The sequence below is a fragment of the Carassius gibelio genome, chromosome B23, assembly GCF_023724105.1.
Source record: "Carassius gibelio isolate Cgi1373 ecotype wild population from Czech Republic chromosome B23, carGib1.2-hapl.c, whole genome shotgun sequence".
NCBI lineage: Eukaryota > Metazoa > Chordata > Actinopteri > Cypriniformes > Cyprinidae > Carassius > Carassius gibelio.
The window spans coordinates 16,929,350-16,955,432 of record NC_068418.1 but is presented as its reverse complement, the minus strand read 5'-3'; the positions used below and the strand labels follow the sequence as shown (position 1 = coordinate 16,955,432).

Sequence of the window (26,083 nt, the reverse complement as noted above, 5' to 3'; positions counted from 1 at the left end):
AAGCCTCTCTAGACCCAATCCCCTTACACCTCCTCCAAGCAATCTCTTCTACACATTTACCAGCACTCACACACATCATCAACACATCTCTCCTCACAGGCACCTTCACCACTGCATTCAAGCAGGCTCGGGTAACCCCACTGCTCAAAAAAAACCCTACACTAAACACTTAATTTACAGATAGCTACAGACCTGTCCTCCTTCCATTCATAGCAAAAATCCACAAATTAGTTGTTTTCAACCAGGTATCACTGTTTCTTTCACAGAACAACAAACTGGACACTAACCTGTCAGGTTTCAGGAGTAGCCATTCGACTGAGACTGCACTACTCTCATGGAAGCCCCCTGGATTACAAGTCAACAGTTCTTATTCTGCTGGATCTATCTGCTGCGTCCACTCTCTCATCACTGGGCATCACAGGGAATCCAGTTCACAGGTTTGAATCACACTGGTAGGTCTTTCAGGGTGGTCTGGGGAGGGGAGGGGAGGGGAGGGGAGGGGAGCTATCCAAAGCACATCAACTGGTCATTGGGGTTCCTTGGACCCGTTTTCTTCTCCATAAACACTACATCACTGGGACACATTATACAGGCACACGGTTTTTCCTATCATTGTTATGCTGACGACACACAGCTCTATCTCTCATTTCAACCAGTTGATCCACTGGTAGCTTACCTCCTTGCATTGGCTACCGGTTGTGGCTTACATCAAGTTCAAAACATTGCATAATGCATATAGAACAGCCACAGGCTCAGCACCTGCCTACTTCCACTCACGCTTACAAAACTACATCCTATCCAAATGTCTGAGATCTGCTAGTGAGCGATGCCTCGTGGTACCATCACAGAGAAGCTCAAAATCACTTTCCAGAACATTCTCTTTCCCCATTCCTGGCTGGGGGAATGATCTTCCCACCCCTATGTGGAATAATGTTCAAGCGACAGCTGAAAACTCATCTATTTCAACACTGCTTGACTTGAAAAAACATTATATATATATATATATATATATATATATATATATATATATATATATATATATATATATATATTCCTAATCTAATATTTATTAATAATCTAAATAATTCAAATATTTATTACACACACACACACATACACAAAATGTTATGTTCTTCTAAACCCTAATCTGCTAATCTGTGAAAGAAAACAAAGAAAAATTCATAACAAATATCATGGCAAATATTTTTATTGTGTGTAATTTCCTTTCCAATCAATCTGTTATTTTTTCAAAACTGTCCTTCTTCAGATTTTGTGTTGTCTCTATCCTCAAAGTAACATGCATGCTCTTTGTATGAAATTACAGTTACAATAGTTTGCACTTTAAATGTGCCAACTGATGTCATTTTCAATGACCTTGCTGAGTTTATTGTGGTTCATGAAACGACTCTAGATCTGCTGTTTATCAGACTGTGAACATGTTAATTTTATTATTCCTGTGAAGAAATCTAAATCAATGTATTGAGTTTGACGGGTTTAGGATGTCTAAACAAATTATTCTTAAAATTCCATTAATTAAAGTGAATCAAAACACTGGTGGTTAAAGTAAATCCTAAATTGTCATGTTCGACTTAAAAAACCAAATGTAGTAGTTAATACTAGTAAAGGCTGACAAGTAAAATTTATAAATTGTGTTGCTAACTGGTAGGCTATTTTATATAATGTATAAATTAAATCAGGTAAACACCTAACAAAACATTATTTTTATTTTAGACAAACCATGATCTAAATGTATTTATTTTTTCTAAGTGCAACAATCTGACTCACAGACTTAGTTCAATCTTTATGTATATTTTTAATATAATTTAATATAATGACCTGCTCTAACTTGACAAAACATTGGTGACAGCTAAATACTTTCCTATAATAATAATTAAACATGGGAGACAATAAACTTGAAAGATTCCTTTTACTGACAGAGAAAAATCAATATACAAAACATTTTTTTTTTTAAACTTGTTCCTCATTGAGTACACAAAAATCATCGTCTTAAAAAACGAGCTTAAATCTATACAAAACCACAGGAGTTGCACATCAGAGACACACACGTGGAGGTAGGACAATCTTCAACAAGACAAGTGATTTTATACTATAATAAAGTATAATATTTTGTTGGCACCATAGCTTCCATTTATATGTTCAAATACTAATCACATTGTAGATATATGTCATTAGAAACTGCCAGTCCATTCTGTTTCCACCACTGATCCATCACATTATTTATGTTAGTCAGATGAAGTCAATAATTATGTGCAAACGGCATCCTGCTTGTGGAACTGTCTGCTGTGCCAGTAGTCTGGGTTGTCAAATGAAGTGTTTTGCGCCTCCACTCCCGCACACACTTTTATGTAGGATCTGAGACCAGTCTTTTGTGACTCCTCTCCCATAACCGGTCTTCCCTTTACCGGAAAGTTCTGATAATCAGCCTGATCTCTGTCCTCAGAGCCAGCTCTTCCAGAAGCCTCCATGTCCACATATTCACTGCGCCGTGTAGTGAGATCAGAATCCTCGTTCTCCTTGTTCTCTCTTGCACATACATTTTGGTAAATCACTTCTCTTCTGTCACTCTCCACTTCATCTGGACTGCTCGGGGGACTGTTTTGCTGCGTTATGTCTATACGTATGTCCATGTATTCATACTCGACCACCTCTTCTTGTGGCAGTGGCTCTGTTGGTGGCTCTTCCTCTACAGGGCTGCTCTCAGACTGGTTCTCGTCAGTACATGTTACTGTTCCAACCAGGCTGTATTCACCAGCAGCAGCAGACTCCACACTGGCCCCTTCAGGCGAACTAGCACCCTTATCTGACTGTTCAGTTTGTGTTGAGTCAGTATCTCTCTTCTGTGGTAAAATGCTGTATGTGTAGGGAGAAGCAGAGGAGGATGGGTTGCACAGTGCTGATGAACCGTTGTCTGTGGGTGAAGCAGAAAGCCGAGTGGGCCGTTTGTTCATTAGCTCATACTCTTGTACATCAGTTTTTGGTGGCGGAAGAGCACTCTTGGAGTTTCTGGATGCCCTACCATGAGGAACACTGCTTCTAGAACCTAAATGAAAATATATGTCTCATAAAAATGGCATACATTTGAGTTTCAATAATGACTAAACCGAAACTGTGAGTCCAGTGTTGGTTTACCTCTTTCTGAGGGCAACACGTATCCATAATGGTCCTCGTCTACACCTTCCAGACCTGAAGAAAACGGATCTGAGGCCACAGACACACCGGTGGACATGTAGGCACTGTCCATACGGCTGCGGCCTCTACGAAGGCTACCTGTTTGAGAAGAAATTTCAATGTCCACCATGGTTTCTCTGCCTTCTGAGCACTCTGACTCTGTCCTCACTGAGCCCATCTTTCTCCTCTGGGCTCTCCTCTGTGTGGGAACAATACAAATAGATTACTTCATATTCATATACTATATATATACATATACAAATAGGAAGGCTTGATTCCTCTGAGCAGTATGGTTTGGTTCAATACAGCATGGTATGCAACGTTGTGGTGCTCTTGTGAGTGGAAGACACGGACGAGAAGAAATTGTTGGGTAAAGTTGTTATTTTTGTTTACTTTGGACAAAAAAAGTATTCTCGTAGCTTCTTAACATTACAGTTGAACCACCGATGTCACTTGGACTTTTTTAACAATGTCCTTACTACATTTCTGGGCCTTGAACGTGTCAGTTATATTGTGTCTATGGAGGGTCAGAAAGCTCTCGGATTTCATCAAAAAATCTTGATTTGTGTTCCAAAGATAAACGAAGCTCTTATGGGTTTGGAACAACATGAGGGTGAGTAATTAATGACAGAATTTAAAATGTTTTGGGTGTCCTATCCAATTAATCCACAAAATTAATTAGTTAAGTAATGTTATATGTCAATAAAAACAAGCAGCTTTGTCATTTTTTACAATGGAATTCCCGGAAATTCCTTTGAATCAAAAAGGTTGAAACCACTGCTCAATGCAAAGTCAGTATTTTCAAGATCAATTATTTTGCTCCACTATGGTAATATAATGCATAATAAATAAAAAATATTTCATAATAAGTAATAAAAAAACTATTATTTAATGTTGCTTTCACTTACACAGTATAAAGTCTTTAAACAAACATATAAAGCTGACATTAGATTTTTAATGAACAGGGTTTCTTGTAAATATAAGGGGGTCCTTGGCAACAAAAAGTTTGAAACCCCCGATCAAATGCATGTTCATACTGTTATATAATTAAAAAGCTTGAAGTTATTAAAGAAAGCTGACCTGTCTATGGTCTTCTCCGGGGGTCATGGGGAGATAGCCTATCGGTGGTGTGTGTTCTGTGATGCCCTGAAGAGAGAGAAAAATGATTTCAATTCAATGCTGTTCTTTTGAATTTAGGGCCATCAAAGAAACCTGAAAGAAATCAGCATATTAAAATGATTTCTAAAGGATCATGTGACTCTGAAGACTGGAGTCATGACTGATGAAAATTAAGCTAGCAATCACAGGATTTTTAAAATACAATAAAATAAAAATGTATTTTCAATTGTAATAATATTTCATAATTCTACTGTTTTTACCGCATTGAATCAATTCAGCCTTGGTAAGTATAAGAGACTTCTTTCAAAAATCTCACTGAGCGCAAACTGAGTGTAAACATGAAAAAGATGTTTGTTGAAGTGTATTGCAGACTTGTCACCTTGTAGGAGGACATACGGAGGCGAGAATGACTTCTAGAAGGTGACATCTGGAGTGGAGGAGTATCAAACCCATCCTGCAATACCTCATCATCATCATCATCGGCCTCTAAATGACAGCTTTTAACATATCGTTGGTGGCTTTCATCTGCACCAACGCAATTCTGAGGAAGCTAGATCAGAAACAGAATTCAATGTTAAAATCAATCACAAACCTGCTTCCTAGTGAACATTTTCAAATCAAATCTTGTTTTCTTACTTTCACCACAAGGTATCGTGGTGGATCTCTTGCCATTCTCGTAAATTCACTGGCGAGCTCTTTAAATGTAGGCCTTACATTCTCATCAATCATCCAGCCTGAGGATAGAGGGGTTACAATTGTGTTTATAAAGATTTTCAGTGCTCTAACAGCGCTTAAAATCATTAAATGAGTCTATCATCTGCCTTACACTTGACCATGACCATGTAGACATCTATGGTGCAGATCTGAGGTTGAGCCAGTCGCTCTCCTTTCTCCAGTAGACCTGGCACATCATGAGGATGCATGGATGCATATGGCTCGGCTCCATATGACATCATCTCCCATACAGTCACCCCTGGAAGAAGCAAGACTTCAAACAAACTGAACAAAACCAAACACCTGATATTCAACAGCACCGAGACTCACCGTAGCTCCACACATCACTCTGATGAGTGTATCTTCTGAAGAGGATGCTCTCTAATGCCATCCATTTGATTGGAATCTGAAAAAAAGACCATATTAAAACATCAACACATCATACACATTTTTATTATTCATATTTTGTATTAACAACTTACATTAATTTCATATATTTTTATACACTACTGTTGAAAGGCTACATTTAGCAATAATGCATTAAATGGATCAAAAGTAAATATTTGCAAATAAATGCTGCTCTTTTGAACTTTTTATTCATCAAAGTGTCATAAGTTTCCACAAAACATTAAGCAACAAAACAGCGTTCAACATTGAAAACAATAAAAATGCTACAAATCAGCATATTAGAATGATTTCTGAAAGATCATGTGTGATTGTAGACTGAAGTAATGGTTATTTTGCCATCACAAATTGCATTTTTAAAATATATTATAAAATAAAAAAAGTTAGAATTTTGTATAAACTGTAATCATGTTAAATTATTACTGCTTCACTGTTTTTAAATGCATGAATGCAGCCTTGGTGATTATAAATGAAAAAAAAAAACCTAAACTTAACACCAGTGTTTCAGAAGTTGTATCTGTAAATTACCTTTTGTTCACTGTACACATATTTCTTATCATCTGGATACAGCAGGTCTACCACCCCAAAGTCTGAGATCTGTACCATGTAGTCACTCTTGAGCAGCACGTTGCGTGCAGCGAGGTTCCTATGGGCTATGCAGTGCTCCTCAAGATAATACATTCCCTAAAGATGCATACAGATGTTGTGTATAAACATTATGCACCGACACGTTTTGAAAAACATGCTATTTCTCATCTTCAGTCATCTCACCTTTGCAATCTGCACACACCAGTTGAGCAGACGCTGGGGATCCAGGCGGTCTTTGTGTTGGCGAAGGTGTTGCAGTAAGGATCCTTGAGGACTGAGCTGGGTGACTAGCTGCAGACTTGTTCCCGGACAGATCCCAAGGAGACGCACTATATACGGGTGATCTAGGCTTCCCATCGCAAGCATGTGCTGTGGACAGGTGAAAAATAAATATGAAAGCATGAAGGAACATATGTATTAATGTACATTATTGCAAGCTATTGTCTCACATCAGTAATCTCTGTGAAGGTCTGCCGGCCGCTGCGGTCCTCGATGCTCTTTACTGCCACAGGGATTTTTACAGAGTCTCCTTCAGGAATCCAAAAGCCCTGAGGATAAAGTCACTTAAGCTTGATCACAGTTCCGGTAACTCAGTTTAAGATTGATTCGAGGAAAAGCAAACTTAATGTAAGTCGTTCCAACCTTATTCACAGTGCCGAAGACTCCATGGCCCAGAAGTTTGCCCTTTCGCAGCTCTTGTGGTTTTAGGATGCGAGCATGCACTTTTGTGCCCTTCTCTCCTGGATCCAGCGGCTCCATGCTCTGTGTGAGGACAGCAGGAAATCCATCATGTGATATTTATTCAGTTGCTCAATATTAATACAATACAATGTTAATCTAGACTAGCTTTGCTGTATGTACAAAAATTTGGGGTCGATCTTTTTATGCTTTTGAAAGACTTTCATGCTCACCAAAGCTAAATTTATCTGCTTAAAATATTATTACAACTAAATGTTTTGTATTTGAATATATTTTTGAATAAAATGTATTCCTGTGATGCCAAAGCCAAATTTACAGCAGCTATTACTTCAGTCTTCAGTGTCACATGATCCTTCAGAAATCATTGTAATGTGAAGATTTGTTGTACAGGAAACATTTTATGATCAATGTTGAAATCAGTTATGCTGCCTAATATCTTGATGAAAACATTGATTTACATACTACATTGTCTTCAGGATTTATTGACTAATAGAAAGTTTAAATGAACAGAGTTAATTTGAAACAATAAAATTTTGTTTTTACTTATTTACTTTTACCTCACTTTTGATCAATTTCATATGTTTTTCTTAATACAACTATTGGTAAACCTTACAATAAGCTCTCATTTGTTAACAATGATTAACACATGAACTAACAAGCTCTAACAATGAACTATGAATTTTAAAGCATGTCACAGAAGCATGTATTTATTTAAAAAAAATAATTTGAGCTATTGTATAGATTGTAAATCTAGATTTTAAAATGCATGTTACCTTCGTTTTACTTTCATGTAGGTTAAGTAAGTGCTTTCTTTTGTATTTAAGCAGAAGAAATGGCTCACCTCACCACTCTCCAGGTACCGTCGCAGTGCTCTTTTGCGGCGGATGTTCAGGCCTCTGTGATACAGAAAACCAAGCGCAAACATTGCCAGGAGCACGATGATGCCAGCAAACACAGCAACTGATATACCTGCGATCTGAGAACTATGAGGAAGATGTGTGGTTAACAAAAACATGGTAGATGTTTACATCTGACGTTTGTACTTTCTGATTGGAACCAGAAGAGGGCGCTACTAACCTGTTCACAAGTCTGTTGAACTCAAAACAGCTTGTGAGTGCTGGGCCTGAGCACCTGGTGAGGGAACAAAATAACCACAAATGAAGTATTTTCATTTCATCCACAGTTTTCCCAGAACGAACAATTGGAACTGACACCTGTAGAGCACATTAGTTTTAGCCTGACTCACCCTGTTGTGCAGTTGAGGTGACAGAGCTTACAATGACCTTCTGCATTTGGATATTTAAAAATGGTCTGACCCTTTTCCCCATTCACTCCATTAGGACAAGTAGAAACACAGTGAGGGCCATCCATCAGGTTCAAACATGCTACACACTGATCAGCTCCCTGAAGCACAAAAAAAGACTAACTTATATAAGTTATTTATTAGTAGAACAAATATTCCTGTAACCAAGCACCTGTGCTAAGACAAACAGTTCGCATGAATTTCTTTTATTAAGTCACTGTTGTCACAAAAGTGATGTATTGCACAATGAACAGTTCTGAATCAAAGAGCCTGCAAAGCCTGTCTGGCAGGTTACTGTAATCAACCGAACATGCAGACATTACACAGAGAGTGTGTGGGATGGAATTTTCTTTTACCGTAAAATTGTTTTGGTCACATCATTATAATAACACCCTCTAGCACAATCATATACAATAAGAAAGATGTGAGAGGTTGATTCAAAGTATGTCAGATAGGCACAGGCAAAACCAAACCACATGAACAGCAGATCTAAGCCGGGAAAAATCTACGCTAGTTTTCATGTTCTCTAAAATCGAACTAAAAGAGGATACGCAGACTGTGTTATTTTATAGACTACAAAAGCTAGGATATGACTTGTGCACAGAAACAGAAACTTGTATCTGAACGTTCAAGTTGCTTCATGCCTAAAATGGATGAACAGACTGATAGATGAAATCTATAAAGATGAGAGAGGGAGAAAGCTATGGAGCCCCAAATGTGGATGAAATGATCAGAATCAATTATCAAAACTGATAAATAAACAAATGAGTCACAATTTCATTGCATTTTATTTTAAGTGCCACATCTGCACCAGTGTTATTTTAGTATTATTTATATACTATAAGTATTTAACAGTCATATGTTGAATTCATTTATATATATATATATATATATATATATATATATATATATATATATATATATATATATATATATATATATATATATATATATATATATATATATATATATATATATATATATATATATATATATATATATTTATTTATTTATTTTTTCAAATTCTTCATTTTGATTTATTTTTAGTTATTTTGCTATTCAGTGTATTTAGCTTTATTTTTTATTTCAGTTTCAATACAACATAAATTTGTAATATTGGCAAAACAAAAAGACATTTTATTTATATTTTATATATCTAATATTTATATTTTATGTCAGTTTTATTTAATTCAATCAAATTAACAACAATATCAACACTGAAATGTTCCCACTGTGGACAGCTAGGCTAAGTAAAAGTGTTGCATACTTCTCCTCTGCATGTCGGTTTTCCATTTTGGGGTAAACACTCAGGGTGACAAGCAAGGCACTCTCCATTTGATGCTGCAAACTCCCGTGGCTCTCTGTGGACACACACAGCCCTTCAGACACTGTCCCAGCTTTTAATAAACTTACAATAAATCTACCAAGCACACTGACCCAGAGTAGAGGTTGCAGTGAGATACACAGGTGCCATGCCGACTGTGGTTCCTGCACGACAAACACTGCCCAGGCCCCGGGCCCCAACATCCTGCGTCTGAGCACAGTGGGTCACACACATGGCCCTCTTCCTCTGTTTACATGAAAACAGACATGCAAAACAAAGAACTGTTTGTGTACAGGTCAAAATAATAACATGCATATGTGAAAGAAGTAGCATGCATTCTAAACTTTATTTACCACACTTGATCTGGGGTTTGTTCTCCTTGATGTCATTATCACAGTTACTGGTGATAATCTGGGTCCAGCTTATGGTGTAATGGTAGCACAGGTTTTTATTTTGAGTGATGTACACACAGCCATCACTGATTTCACGCAAAGAATGCAGTCCCAGAGACGTGAGGGAGGGAATCTTCATCACCAACAAAGAGAAGGGCCTGATGGAGAGGATCAAATGAATGAGAAATTGGATCGAAAAAGGGAGAACGAATGAAGGAAGAGACAGACCCACAGTGATTTCCCTTTAGAATTTACCGGTATATATAAGCACCCGTGCCAGATTACAAAACGAAACCAGATGAACCATTCGTGACCCTGAGTATGTGCTCATGCATGCCCCTCTTATCCCCACGGAAACATTTCACAACTCTCTTATTCAAAAGTAATACTTTCGTCATTACTTGGAACCCACAGCCGAAAAAAAGACAGTGTTTGTGCATTGAGAGACTGAGAGAGAGCAGTACAGGAATACCGGTTTTCAGACGGTTAGTTTTGTGGTTTGCAGGGAGTACATACCTCTTGCGGCTGTGGGACAGACATAAGCGCATGTGGAGAGTGAGGGGGGTAACATACAAAACAAGGGGAACACAAAAAAACAATGGTGAGATGCACACACAGTGTTAATCACTGAAGGATTAAAAAGCATTAAAACACTTAGTGGAGAGACAAGCATATTAAAGATTAAATAAACATGGGTTGTGATTGGGATACGAGAGAGGCACAAAATAATGGCTGATGTGCAACTGCATGAATGCACGTGCACACACACACACACGCACGCATGCATGCATGCACGCAAGCACGCACGCACACACACACACACACACACACACACACACACACACACATAATTCAAAAGTACAGTGACAACCAGTGAATGATATTAAAATCAAAACAGCATACTAAAAACTAAAATCAATCTTTTTATTTTATTTATTTATTTTAGGCATGAAAATTATAATTTACATTAAAAAAATATATATTTATTTTGACACTTTCAGTAAGCATAAGATAGTGGTAAAAGGAGTGTTTACAATTAGCTGATGGGTGTAAACAATTAAATATTCAATACTGTCTGATATACCTGTATAAAGTACCATTTAAAAGTTGAGGATGATTAAGAATAAGAAATTAAAACTTTTTATCAGGGATGTATTAAATTATTTAAAAGAATGAAATGATCAAGTGACAGTGTTTATTTTTACAAGATTCCTCAATAAATGCTATTCTGAACAATTAAAAAAAGAAAGACAAAAACTCTGGAGACTGGAGTAATGGTGCTGAAAATCAGCTTTGCATCACAGGAATAAATAACATTGTTAAATGTATTATTAACGTGTATCTACTTGTCATCAGCCTGCCCAGGGACTACAGGTGGAAATTAGAATTGTGCTACAACCTGGTATAATGCATCTCTCCTTTTTAAGGGTAATGTATATTTTACAGTGTACCTGTTCAAATAAATAAAGTAAAAAACAGAATATATATTAAGATATTTCACAACATAACCCTTTTAACTATATTTTTCTTAAATGTGCAGTCTTGGTGAGCACAAGAAACTTCTTTCAAATACATAAAAATAAAATTGACCCAAAATGTTATGTGCATCAAAATTGAACAATATGTAAAGAAAAAAAACAAGTAAAGTAGAAAAAACTAAAAACTATATAACAATATATAATATAGAACAAAAGAACAAATATAGAACAATATATATCAAGTTTGGAATAAGAATAATGTAGTGTATACATTTTAATGGTCAGTATAATTCACCCATATGAATGTGAATTCTATGTGTGGCAAAAGGTAAATACTGGACCCTGCGAACACACATAAATCACATATTCTCACACACAACTACACACTCAGGCTTACTTGAGTAGAGACCTTCCTTGAATGGTAGTGAGACTGGAGAAAACAGACAGATCGCTGAGTTCATCAGGCCAAGACTGAATGTCCAGAGTGCCTACAAATCACACACACACACACACACACACACACACCTTTGAATCCAACCTAACGCAAAATGGCGTAACAAAAACTAAATCAACAAGAACACAAACAGAGAACAATCAGTTTAAGCGTAAAATAAAGTAGCATACCAGTAATTTCGCTGACAGTGTTAAACACTTTGAGTTTTTCAGGCTCCAGAGGGGGAATGTTATGATAGACGTCTCTGCAGAATAAGAAAAGTGTGGATATTAGCATAAACAATTTCAGTAATGGACTCCCTGTGGTCGCTCATCAATCAGCTCTGTTTATTCAGCAGTTAATAATATGAAATGAATCTAAGCTGAGAAATAGTCTGTGAATCACATGTAAAGGCCTACTTAAACATTTCGATGACATTGCAGGGCAAAGGTCTGGAATATAGCACAGACTGTTTATGGCACAGTGTTGTTAAGTCCTGAAAAGGAGCTTATAAAAGGAGTGTGTTTATGTTTGTGTCTTACCCTTTGATACCTAAGATAAGAAAATGTAGACTTCCTTGGATCTTGGTGCAGTTGATAAAGCTGTCTATGTTACTGGAGTCCACTGTCTGTCTATGATTGGCTCCCGTTCCTTCACATACTATACAGAAAAAGAGAAAAATCTGAGGGGCCATCTGACACCAAATGAACTGTATCTTATTCAAGACTCATACGCATACAGTACACTGCATTCAGTTGCTGTGGTCCAGTAAATTAAATAATGGTTAGATATACACTTTACCTTTGGGGCACAGGCCATTGCAAGTTTCACACTGCTTAATGCCATTTTTATTTATTTCTCTTTTACCAGGAGGGCAACTGCTCACACATGCACTGCCATCCACAATAAAGTGACCTGAAGAAAAAAAAGAGGAATAGGGCATTCATTCTACATGCACTCTTCAATATGTCTTTCTTCTTTAATGTGCTTCGTAAACTACCATTATTACAGCACCATATACAAAAAAGCAGAAGTCCATTTTCTTTACAATACTTGGTATCTCTGATTTGATGTTGATCAAGACTAGCAATCATAGATTGTGGTTTAAAACCATGTATTATGTTGCAATTGCTAAAAATGGCACTAGTAATCTCTCCTGTGTTTTATTTACTCTGCTACGCCAACGCAGGTGGTGTTTGGCGAGCGTTAATTGTGGACTCTCCAGCCACAAATTTAATCAAAAAGAACAACACAGTGAGGGGAGTGGTGTAGCACCATTCAAATCTGGCGTTTTCATGTTTACCAAGTTGTTCATGGTCTTCCATGGATACGTCAGTGCAGTTCTGATGCACCGTCAATGAGGCATAGAATTCAAATCTCTCACTGAATGCTCCCAGAGTTCATTCACAGTTCATTTACAATAATTTACTAACCTATACATCATTTCCAGAAGGTTTCACACCAGCTATCTTTAGATCTTAGCAATCCTAGATCTTTATCGGCCAAAGCCACGATTTCCTCAGAAACAGGTTATTCATTTGCCAGCTCAAGCTTAAGTAAAACTCTCCTCTGTGGTAAACTGAGTAACGTCGCTCGAATCTTACCAGGACATTTGGGTACGCAGATGGAACCGTACTGATACATGGCTTCAGAGTTGGGCTCCAGCTGAAAGGTCTGTCGGTTGTACACCAGAGGCCAAGGGCAGTGAGGGACGCAGGCGCCCGAGTGATTCACATGTAGACAAGCCTGTTGGGAGAGTACCAGAGTCAAAAGCTTGAGAAAAGTTTGCTATAATGCTTTGTTTTGTTTTCAGTGTAATTATCCCTTACAATAGATGTGGCAGATCTTGAGCAATTAGAGTATAATGGCAATGGTGCTAGTACTCACAAAGCAGTCTGTGTCTCTTGGTCCAATGCAGCCTCCAGCACACTCTGTGTGGCAGCACTCATTAGGGTTGGTCCCGAAACAGTGGCTATGACACTGAGGCGCGCACACTGTTTTTGTCACTGAAACACAGACAAAACACCTTCATATTATTCTGTTTAACAGTAGGACAGTTCATAAGGGACAAATGACTCGAGATAAACTATCAAGAGCATATTTGTGTTTGCAATCTGGAGAGCGTCAAAAGCTTTCTATTTACATCGTGTTTTTTTTTTTTAGCATTAAGCAGTGTAGCCAATGACAGACTGTTGAACACAACTGCCAATCAGAGGCATTAAAGTTACAATCTACTCACCACTCAAAACACCAGGGGCCGGTTGCACCAGCTAGACGTAAAAAAGCTGGGTGTAAGTTCTACGCTGGGCTTTGCAACGTCCAGCTTTACGATAAATATGTACACCTGTTGCACCTGTTGACTAGCCTTACGAAAGAAAAATATATTTACCAATATATTTCTTAAAATATAATGTGATATATTGTAATATATTATTTTCCCTTTTTATTTTCTAATATTTAATATATTTGAATACATTTAATAATATATTGATGATACATATATTATATAATATATTGCAAAATATACAAATGATTGCTGCTTTTAATATATTGCAATATATTGGAAAAATGTAAATATATATAAGAATATATGCCTAATATATTACATGATATTTTCCAATATATTGCAATATATTTTTGTTTCATAAGGGTATAACTACTAATGTAGAACTGAATTGCTTAAGACATCATAACAAGTGAAGCCACACGCCATGATTTCACTGAGTAAACATTTCCTAAGAAGTCCGCGTTGTTAAATCTGAAGTCTCTTCTCTCTAGAGTTTTTTTTTTTTTTTTATAGCTGACTATCAAGTTTATGTACAATGAATGTCTTTCCTTTTGTGTTTTACTGTCGTCTTTCTGTGGCTGAAAAAAAAACGTTTATAGTTTGTATTTTGTGAAAATATTTGAAAGCAAAATTTGAAAGCTGACCATTTATTTCTGATGAAAAGCAACAAAGCACAAAACTTGTTGCAATTATTGGATGACAGGCACGCTACAAATAACGAATGGAAGTAAAAACTTGAAATATTTCCAAGCATTTACACTGTCCAAGATGTCAAATGGTTCAGTTTCTTTTAATAATCCCAGTTCATATATAATGTTTTACTGCATAATTATTAGGCTACAGGATGTACAGAAAAATATTTTGTATTCGATTACTGTCGGCAGTGTGGTAGGCTACATCGAGCTTCGTGATTAATATCTCTTATCCTGCCCGAAAAGACAAGACCATAAGCATTAAAGTTCGTCTGCAGTAAGAATTAACTAACAGACGTGAATCCTGAAAACATATAATGTCCGCACAAATCATGACTTTTCACTTCACACCTACCTCTGACTAGGCTTAAGACTTAGTCTCAGACATAGCACTACGCCGAGATGGTGCTACGGGTATAAATTCTATTCACGACTTAAAGTGCATTTTACATCCAGCCTAGTCTTTACGACCGGGTCTACGTCCAGCTGGTGCAACCGGCCCCAGAGCTTTTGTCTATTGCTGAGTTTGCAAGCTTGCGAATCCTTTTATTATAATTAAGCTTCCTGATATCATGACTAAGATGAGGGACAGCTTTTTAGTGATTATAAAGGGTTGCTCTTTTTTGCTTTCTAACTTTTCTAACTAATATATTAATCCGTTCAGTATTTGTATAACACTTTTGTTTTTTGGCCACATACTGTATAGTACACACCGCAAGTTTTGACATCTGCATATTTATGTGATTTATATTTTATGAACATTTCAGTGCATTGAGGCTAGAGCACACTCACTTAAATCTGAAGCACACTCAGAATTTATCATTGTCAGTAGTTCATATTTAGGTGATTGCATGGAGTTTTATGTGGCAGGAATCAAGTTGGAAACATTTGTAGTATATTTGATAATTTCCTCTGTGGAAATCTATATACAGTAAACATGAATGCATCCGAGCTTCATCGGATACTCCTTGCATCTGTTGATTTCTTCTAATGTGTGAATTATTTGGTTTTATTTAGTCGAAAACTCTGGTTTCAACAGCTCTGATAAGTAATAAACAACCTGATATGTGACTGGCCAATGTTAACCTTTTTTGTCTGTTACACATTTATAAACATTTACACGTTTATTTATTTTAAAGTCTGTGTGTTTCTGTTCATGAAGCAAACTCATCGAGTGTATCATTGCTTGTAGAAAAAGACTTGAAAAACGAACTAAAGACCTAGACCTAGTTTAACACTGAGTGATGATGTGTGGTTGGGAGGCGGTGGGGGGTGTAGGGGTTGTGATTGTTATGGAGGTTGGGCACCCGCCAACACAAACACAACCTGGCACCTATGAGACTGTGATTAAAAAAATTAAAAAAAAAAAAAGGTGCAAAATATCACACAGAATGCACTATTCAAAAGTTTGGGGTCAGTAAGATTTTTCTTTTTTTAAGAAATTAGCGAATTTGGAAAGAAACTGAAAACTTAATGTAGGTCGCTCACATTTCTGGCACTGATCTTTACGTGGACCCCAGCAGAAATCTCCACATGCAGAATCACAGGATCCTGTGAAACACACAGAGTGGTCAATGATCAAAATAAATGAAATCACAGGCATAATTCTCTCAAGAGTAAAGATTTTGACATCGGTACCAGACCCTCATTTGGTTCTGACCCCTGACTGTCTAATTTGATCTAATTTTGTCCTTTTGTATCAAAACATTTTTAAACAGTGACATCAATGGCATTTAACAACACTGGTTCTTGAACATATTCAAGTGACTGTTCCACACATGCACACAAAAAAGATTTGGTTGGCAGCAAAAGCCTTGTATATTATAATATCAACATATTATAGCACCATTGCGCTTTGAGTGTCCCAAGCCACTCCGGCTTCCTTTCAGAAATAGTGTTTTATCCAAATAAAGACAAAATGCCAAAGAAATGTAGCTTTAAGTTTTTTTTACAAGGCATCAGAAAGCTTTTAGGCGCTTTTTTGTCTATCAAATCATCTACTTTCATATCTAGTAAATGACGGCTCATATGTTCTTCCTCACACTTCCAATTGTGTTTTACAGAAGAAAGACAACAATATGAGAATGGGATGACATGGGGTTAAGTAAATGACAAAAACAGTTTCTGTACATAAATATTACACACACATACTGTATCTCACACTCTCAATCAATAACCACCCAATCAAGGTGTGAATGCACAAACCTCTTCTTCCATTGCTCTGGATCTGGATGGGAGCATCACTATGTCTGACAATGTCCCGCCAGTTGATCCACGGAGCATAACTGAGATTCCTGTTCTGGACAATCTGTACTCCTCCTTCCAAGATCTCTGCGGACCCAATGAAGGAAGTCTGATTCATTTCAGCCAGAACATGTGATGTATAGAGGTGGAACAAACACCTGTTTGCACTTGTGCTCGTCTAAATTGTCTATTAACTGTACTACATCAAGTGTGAAGAGTAATTATAAGTTTCATTTTACTGTCAAGACAGAAATAAAGAGGTGCTGTTCTTATTATTGTAAAAGTAAGACACTGCTTGCTCAGCTAACACAGAAGACATAAAATGTGTGTCCCTTTCTAACATCTCAGATGAGTCTGAACAAGTCAACTGATGTGACCTACAAAACACAGAGACACACTACTGCCAAGCTCAAGCTCTTCTGAGGGCCTGTCTGTGTAGTATTCTGCTCTATTGAGTGACATGGGTGTGCCAGTGCTACTCTATGCAAATGTTCCAGATTCCTAAACACTCCATCACATTTCCGCAAACCACTGATGTCAAATCAAGCTGTCACATTCTTTTGTCTTAAGAAGGTACAAGACATGGGTCAAAAATGCTTCACAGAAAGGATTGATACACAAGAATAAAAAAATCCCTCTTCCTCTCCCTCCAATTTTTGACTCATTTTTATACTCAGATGTGACATCTCTTTGACTCTTTTAGCACATTTCCCTCACTAAGAGTTTATTACAATCTCATCTCACCTGTGAGGTTGGAGAGGCCCAGCTCTTCCAGGCCACTGTTACTCTCAAAATTAGTGAAGACAGAAAGAGCCCATTCCTTCTCATACAGGCTGATACCACGAATCACTCTTAGTTGGTCCAGCGGCAACCTGCTGAACTGATTCACAGCAATGAGGATGTAACCTGTGACCTCTCGGATACTCTAAAAGAGAAGAATAAGATCAGAATTTTATCTAATGGCCAAATCAACCTATAAATATATATGTGTGTGTGTGTAAAAAAATATTCTCTTACTCCAAGAAAGGAGAAGTCGAGGTCACTCTCCATATGTGTGATCTCAAGATTGCCCATGACGATCTCACATCCGGTGTAGCGCTCCTTCAGGTTGTTGTAGTGTTGTGCAGGCGTGCCTGTGGAGCTCAGAGCATTCTTGGTGCCTGTGCAAACTGGTGGGGAAAGAAAATAATTAGATCTAACTATGCTGTATGTGAGTTTGTGGATCATTTGAATAGCAATTTACTGTCACAACTCATATTGTCTTTTTATAACGAAATAATGCTTTAATTCAGCTAAGATGCATTGGGATAGTTCAACCTAAAATGAAAATGACCCCGAAATTTACTCACCCTCGACTCATCCTAGTTGTATATGACTTTCTTCTTTAAAAAAAAAAAAAAAAAAAAGTTGTGGCTCTTCCAAGCATTTTAATGGCAGTAAATGGGCTTTTTTCTCTCTCTCCTCTGTGCCACCACGTTCATCACCGTGTTCACATACATCCTATAGGTCATCCACTGGAATGCCACTTTCTCGTGAACTTGGATGAATATGGATTTTTTTTTTTTTTTTTTTTTTTTACAAAAATGCATTTATTCACTCCAGAAGGGTTTACTAACCCCCCAGAGCCATGTGGAGTAATTTTAATGATGAAATTATGGACGAAGAACATATACACCTAGGATGGCTTGAGGGTGAGTAAATCATGGGGTCATTTTTATTTTTAGGTGAACCATCCCTTAAAGTTGATTAAAAGTGACAGTAAAGATATTTATAATGTTACAAAAGATTTAAATAATTGCTGTTCTTTTGATTAATAAAAAGTACTGAAATAAACGTATCACAATTTCTATATTAAGCAGCACAACCACTTTCAACAATAAATGTTTTTTTTTTTTTGAAAAATCAGCATAGTAGAATGATTTCTGAAGTACCATGTGACACTGAAGACTGGAGTAATAGCTGCTGAAAATGAAACTTTGCCATCACAGGAATACAACTTTTTTTTTTTAATAGTTATTAAATTGTAATAATATTTCACAATAATTATATATTGATATTTGACTGTATCAAATATATGCATCTTTGGTCAGTATAAAAGACTTCCTTCAAAAACATTTACAAATCTTACCAACCACAAAATTTTGATCAGTGTATTATTAGTGTATTACAGAGAATAATTTCAGCCCTTCCAGTTTAATACTGTGTGTTTTAAACATTACTGTCATGGTGCTACTCAGTTGCCTGCATGACTTCTAAGTTCAAGTGTATTAATTGTACATGTATTAACCATTTACAAACCAACAGCCAAATAAAATATTCTATAGTATTCATCATATGCTATCCATGTAGACATATTAAGTAGTTAGTAACCCAGAATTCGTCTTTGTGATAACCCATTTAATATAGGCTGAAACCCTTTTGTAAATAGCACAATTGTATGAGACTGTTCTTGCAAGATGCAGAAGTAACCTCTGTACACAAATATAGCCCTTTTGAAGTGGCCACTTCCACACAAGGCACCCACTCACAGCGCACACAAAGACTTCATGCAGTGGCCATAACACAAGGTCATTAACATAATGAAGGCAAGGTCAGAGGTCGCCAAGAAGCTGCAGGTCAGCATGTAGTACAAGACAACTGAAAGTCCCCAAACAGACTTAAAAAGAGAAGAAAATAATAGTGGGAAACAGCTTCAGACAGAGATGGAATCCAGGGTCATTTGCCCGAGGTGACAGAGAAACATGACAACTGTTAGAAAAGACTCTCTTTCTTGCTCTCTCTCCCTTCACCCCACCTAGAAAATACACAAGGGTCTCCATGACTTTAGGCCGTAACTCTTGAGTGTACTGTACTGCAGTGCATCTGCAGAGAGGCAATACAGAGGACTGTTCACCATGAGCACTTTACTTAACTGACAGTACATGCAATGTAATATAATTATCTTCTTTGGTGTGAACGGGTCTTGAAGGAACACTCCACTTTAAAAAAAAATAGAATAAATGAATCCATTCAGTCAATCTCCGGGTCTGGCGGTAGCACTTTTAGCTTAGCTTAGCATAGATCATGAATTTTCAGGCACTGCGTAATACAACTGCGCCTGCTGCACTAGTGGTACAGCAGCAAAGTTCCTTGATTTTATGCCAGAACGAAAGTATAGTTCCTAGACATATCGGTCTAGAAAATCACAACATTTCATTTTCCATTGGTCTTAGAACACAATGCAACTACAGAACAGTTAAGTTTAAAATATGAAAAATATAGAAACTCTTTGAAACTCATTTTTAAATGAGATGCTAATCTTGAATCCAATGAGATTCAATGATCTATGCTAAGCTAAGCTAATAGTGCTACCGCAAGACCCAGAGATCAGCTGAATGGAACGGTAAAACTCAAGTGTTTAACTCTAGGAGAGCTGGAGAGTGAGCCTATTTAAAAAAAGTGGAGTGTTCCTTTAACAGTTTTATTCTATAGGACAGTTTTTCTAACGGTCCCATAATGTTAAATGAAAACAACATTGTTTTTGAGTGTTAGGAAAATGTTCACAATACCCCCCCCCCCAATTTATTTTTCTAAACGTTTTTTTTTTATTGAATTATGATTCAGTGAGATTTCTCGGAATCTGAGTCAAATCTGTCCATCACAACACAGATCACAGTTTTACTCTGAAAAAAAATAACAACCCTTATAGGTGGGACGAGCCAGCCACAAATATGTCAATGGGGCGTGAGTTTAACTTGGAATATTCCTTTAAGAACATAGAAGGACTTGAAAATGACATTGTAAAACAAACACAGCAAGTTCTGGCTGGTGAACCTGCATACATTCGCATTCAATAAACCCATCCATCAAAGCGTTGCTATAGAATATTAATTGTGTGCAAAGAACGCTCAAGAAGAACAAAACAAAACAAAAATATCTTTAAATGTTGGGAGCTGGAAACTGCTGCAGTCAGGTTTTTTTTTTTTTTTCAGGCGTATTTTTGCGAGGGGTTAAACCGTATATTCCTGAGACTGGCAGTGTGTAGTGCTCAGCTGCATGTGTGGTGCCTAAGGCTGTATCTGGCTATGAGATCTACAGAGGCATTATTAATGAACAAAGCACAGTATTGTCACTTAGCTATAAATGTGTGGCTCTGTTAATGTGTAGCTGTGATTGACAGGGGTTCTGTGTGTGTCTGTGTGCAGGGCTGAGAACATGCAATCAGACAATCGGATGAGTGTGAGTGTAGTACTCTATCAAGAGGAGGGGGAGTCCAGAGAAGGGGACATAAGGACATAATCTAAGAGTGGCTGCTGTCCACTACACTGCTCTATTCTATTTGTTACTGCATCCCCAAATGTGTACAACTACACCACTGAGTGACTTTACAACTACAGCAGTCAAACACACCCGCCTGCCCTTCCTAAAGTCTCAGGAATGAGGATGGAGGGGACGACTTATATTAGCATGTGTTCTGGGAATGCATACAAGGAAGTGGTGTAACATGGGTTTCTGTTACATATCCTGCATGTTTAGATGGATGCACTTTGTAAACATCTTAAATGGTGTTATATCTTTTATATCTTTATCTCAATTTTTTGCAATGTAAGTTGTTACATACTGGCTCAAGTGTTTTTATCAGTTGAGTTTTAATGTTATCTTGTACAATTTATTGGACCTGTTTGTTATTGAACAATAAAGGTGACTTTTGATTGGTAGCAATTGATACTGGATATTTATTGACCGATATTAGACTTTAAATTGTAGATTCTCTTTTCTGCATGTTCTTACATTTTAGTTGGTCTTAAGTGCTATCTTAATTCACATAATGCATTCCAAAAACCTGCATACTGTACACTTTTTTTCCTTTCTGGGTCAGGTACAACATCAGAAAATTGAGATTACTCTGGAAAATATTTATTTTGCATGCAAATATGTTCAGCTTCAGATAAAAAAAAGATTCATTTTTCATGCTGCAGTGGTTCATCAATAAACATGTATATTCATGAATCATGTTTATTCATGTTTACCTAAAAATATCAGTCACGAAAAGTGTGCGCAAGATATTGGAAAAAGCTTAAATAGATACTCATATGTATGTACTCAAAATTTATAGAAAAAATAAAAAAACAAAAGTCTGCATGATATCATGATGTGTATATGATATGTACAGTTTATTCCAGGGTCAGAACTCTTTTCTTCTCTTTCTCTCTATTTTTTCTAATCTAAAAAAAGCAATGTGCATTTTTATAGTTATGGACCATCTGCAAAGTTAAGTTCCTTTTCTAAAAACTGTAAAAATTCATACAAAATATAAATAAAATAAATATCTTCCAGGTCAAAAAATAAAAAACAAAAACAAACCTGCATTACAGCAACATTACAGCAGATTTTTTTTTCACTCACTCTTTCACTTTTTTTATTTAACTCTTTGAGAACACTTTTTCATAAAGAGTGTTTTCAAAGACTTTCCACCTCTTTTTTGTCCTTACATTCTTTTGACAGATGTCAAAAGCAATAGTTATCCATACTTCATACTGTAAAATATAATATTGTGGTCCCTAAAGTCTCTTAAGCATCACAACATGGATTCAATTATATTCTATAGACAAATCAGTTGAAGTTTTTAATACTGAATAACTGAATAGTTATTGTACTTGCCAGAATTTTAATCAGTGCATCCCTATTATCTATCCAAAATGACGAAATGAAATCTGAGAAACAACCTTACACAAAACTAAGGCTATGCATACATGCACGTGTAAAGGTGTACACACCCACATGACTTGCATACATATTTGCTATTACATCAGGTATTGTCTAGATAGCATATGCATGTTCAGTAACCTAACCCTAACCCTCACAGGAAATTTTGTGCATTTTTACTTTCTCAAAAAAAAAAAAAAAAAAAATATATATAAAAAAAAAAAACTCATTCTGTATGATTTATAAGCATTTTGAAAAATGGGGACATGGGTTATGTCCTCATAAGTCACCCTGTCCTTGTAATACCTTTGTTATACCCATGTCATTATACAAAGTTGTGTCCTGATATGTCACAAAAACAAGAGCACACACACACACACACACAGATACATGATGTCTGGATGCTAATGATGTATGGAGTCCTGTTCATTCACACAAGTAATCTTAAGTCAACAGTACCATAGATAGAGAGCAGAGGCCTCTGTGAAACATACAAAAGAATCCAGCAGTGCACAATGATTATAGCTCAATGAGCATTAATAGCAAAGTCAGGGCGGGGACTGAACATGTATGACAGGCAGAACAAGAGACACAAAAAGGGTGAATGGAAGAATCCATGAGGGAAAGCAAAGATAGATTAGCAGACACATGCAGAAAGACATGAAAATAGTACTAGTGTCAAACTGAAATAAGAGCCGGCATGAGACAAAAAAAAAATACAATCTCCAAAACACACATCCACACCTATTCACGTCAATTTCTGCAAGTACAGACTGATACGAATCAGAGGCCATCAGGTTTGGCGGTTAGTGGGACGTATGCATAGTTTCTGTCTTAAATGAAATGATGCATTGGACTTTTAAAACAAAGAGGTATATATACACTTCTACAGGATCTTAATATTTGATATTGCACCATCAGGAGAGCTTTTATTGGGTCGGTGCAGATGCCAACCATTCAAAATCTCCCCTTCACCGGATGGAAAGAGTGATTACATTATTAACTTCCAGTCCTTCCTATCAAACCTCTTGTATGCTTAAAAGAGGCTGAACTTTGGAGCCATGGTTGTAAAGGAGTTATTAAAGAGCAGTTTATGATATGGCACTTCAGTCCCACACCTTATTTTGTTCAGCTCAGTGACGTAATGTGATTGGCGGCAAAAGTAAGAGAATGGGATTGGCCATCTCTAGAATCATAAAGCTAATGTGCTGTGGAGAAAGAACTACTGAGAAAAAAAAGAGCTATTTCCCCTCAAGCTGTTTAAGTAGAAGCTGGTTTAATTATTTCAATAGTGTCAATATATCAAGTCAACATGACTCACAAAAGCTTGCTGTAAAGGCACAGAAGCCGTTCCCTTAATTAATGTTCAAGCGTGCATTTTCCTATTATTATTATTATTATTATTATTATTATTACAGTTCACAAGAGCTTGCTGTAAAGGCACAGAAACCATTCTCTTAATTAATGTTTAAGCTCATCCCACTGACACACGCATCTCAAATTCTCAATTATGTCCTGAACACTTTTAAAATAAAAGTTCTTTATTGCCAGTGATAGTTTGAGAGCAAAAAAACAAAAAAACATTAACATCCATGGATAGTTTCCTTTGCACAAAAGGTACTTTTTGAATGGAAAATGCAGAAAAGATAGTTTTTTGGGGAACCCAATATTGTTCTTCTAAACACTTTTTAGACCATTTAAAGAGCCCATTTTAAAAAGCGTAGGGTCAGTTGTGGTCAGATGATGTCTAGAAAGTTCAAGGTGGGTTATTGACGTGATCCTGGACCACAAAACCAGTCATAAGGGTCAGTTTTTTGAAACTGAGATTTATACATCAACTGAATGCCAAATAAATTAGCTTTGATGTTTGTTAGGAAAATAGAGAATAATATTTGGCCAAGATACAACTACTTAAAAATCTGTAATCTAAGGGTGCAAAAGGGTTCTTATCAATGCATATTATTAATAAAAAATTCAGTATTGATATATTTATGGTGTGAAATTTACAATATACATCTACATAGAACATGATTTTTTTTTCTTATATCCGAATGATTTTTGCCATAAAAGGAAAATTGATAATATTGACCCATACAATGTATTGTTGGATATTGCTACAAATATACCCATGCATGCTACTTGTGACATCCAGACAGATTCACATATCAAGAAGTGACAGCGGTGTGACATGCTAAACATCTTCAAGCGAAACATTATAGGCCTATATGCCAGTTCTATACACAGGTGTGACAGGTACAGTCCAGATTCCAACCTATTAACTAGTTTATAGGTGGAACAACTAATTACATTTAATTAGGTGGAAAGGAGCTTAACCCAGGGGGTAGTCTATTAAGGAGCATACACCATGAAGGAAAAACAAATCAAATAACCCGTTAATTTTTTTGTAATTTACATGATGAATTAGACGAGACGATAGTAATTAACATACGCGTTTCTCAGAACGCCATTAACAATAATATGTATAATCTAAACAAAATTCCAACACTTTTTTACCTTCTTGTGTTTGTGAAGTTCCAGGATGAGGTGCACAGAGAAACACGAGCGCGCTGAGCGCGAGCACCTGCTGTCTCATCTCGTCTCGTGAGTGAAGGATCGCCTCGAGCCCTCAGACATACCGCGGAAACACGGACACCAAGCGCTCCTTCTCTAGGAAGATGGACAGCCCGTGGATGATATTCCGGTGAGAGTAGTTTTTTTTTTTTTTTACTATAAAATATCCATGAAATTCTTCTATAAATATTCCTCGACTGCTCTCCCTGTTGAATAATCTCTGTTCCCTGTCACATAATCAAAACATCAATCTGATCAAAAAGTTCCGGTTTTCGATAGCACATTTGCCATTGGATTTTCCCACTTAGTCAACGGACAATAAACAATTTACCAGGCTAAAACAAGATTAGAAGAGTGAGAGGGAAAGTTGGAGGTATGACGCAGGCTCACCACTCCCTCAGTGCACACTTGTGATGTTCACATTTGGATTGGCTCGATATTTACCAATCACTGCATGAACACTGCGCTCCTCCACCCTTCAGAAACTAGAGCAACAGCCCGTGACTCAGACTGATGGGCGATTCTGCATGAAGTGATGAGCTGCAATTACCTGTGTACCTTTGACTACTTGTTATCTTGAGGGAAAGAAAAAAAATCTTTAGACTATGTTGAAATCAAATCCTAATAAGCACAATTTCTAGCTACATCCAGCCTACATCACTCTATTCTTCTCTAATTATTCATGTTGTGATTAAAACAGTTTATAACAGAAAATATGTATTAACATTTGTTTATATTTATATGAATACTGAATAGATTAAAATAATTTACAATTGCCACCCTGATAAAAAAAAAAAAAAAAAAAATAATAATAATAATATATATATATATATATATATATATATATATATATATATATATATATATATATATATATACACATATATATACATATATAATAAAAATTACAAATTCACCTGCAATAGGATTCTATGAATTTGGCTTTTTATATACACATTT

At 36.6% G+C, this 26,083-nt stretch overlaps 1 protein-coding gene across 1 annotated transcript; it reads right to left on the bottom strand.

Annotated features, from left to right (window-relative positions):
• Positions 1–1,910: 1,910 nt before the first annotated feature.
• LOC128011983 (receptor tyrosine-protein kinase erbB-3) lies at positions 1,911–25,524 on the bottom strand. The gene is made up of 28 exons (XM_052594822.1): positions 25,067–25,524; positions 17,885–18,036; positions 17,612–17,792; positions 16,829–16,954; positions 16,112–16,174; positions 13,532–13,650; positions 13,249–13,390; positions 12,446–12,559; positions 12,187–12,304; positions 11,836–11,909; positions 11,609–11,699; positions 9,695–9,891; positions 9,455–9,587; positions 9,285–9,378; positions 7,961–8,118; positions 7,792–7,845; positions 7,556–7,697; positions 6,658–6,777; positions 6,465–6,563; positions 6,199–6,384; positions 5,956–6,111; positions 5,353–5,428; positions 5,135–5,281; positions 4,945–5,042; positions 4,688–4,858; positions 4,270–4,335; positions 3,151–3,388; positions 1,911–3,061 (listed from the first exon to the last, which is right to left on the bottom strand). Exons 1-28 carry the CDS (start codon positions 25,143–25,145, stop codon positions 2,265–2,267), a joined length of 4,191 nt encoding a protein of 1,396 aa, XP_052450782.1. The 5' UTR covers positions 25,146–25,524; the 3' UTR covers positions 1,911–2,264.
• Between the last annotated feature and the right edge of the window lie 559 nt (positions 25,525–26,083).

Bases quoted from the DNA above. Each gene is read 5' to 3' on its own strand.
- LOC128011983 (XM_052594822.1), bottom strand. From the start codon at position 25,145: ATGAGACAGCAGGTGCTCGCGCTCAGCGCGCTCGTGTTTCTCTGTGCA. The intron at 16,955-17,611 runs GTGAGATGAGAT...TTGGGTCCGCAG, and splicing joins GGGCCTCTCCAACCTCACAG to AGATCTTGGAAGGAGGAGTA. The intron at 9,379-9,454 runs GTCAGTGTGCTT...GTGTGTCCACAG, and splicing joins CACTGCAACCTCTACTCTGG to AGAGCCACGGGAGTTTGCAG.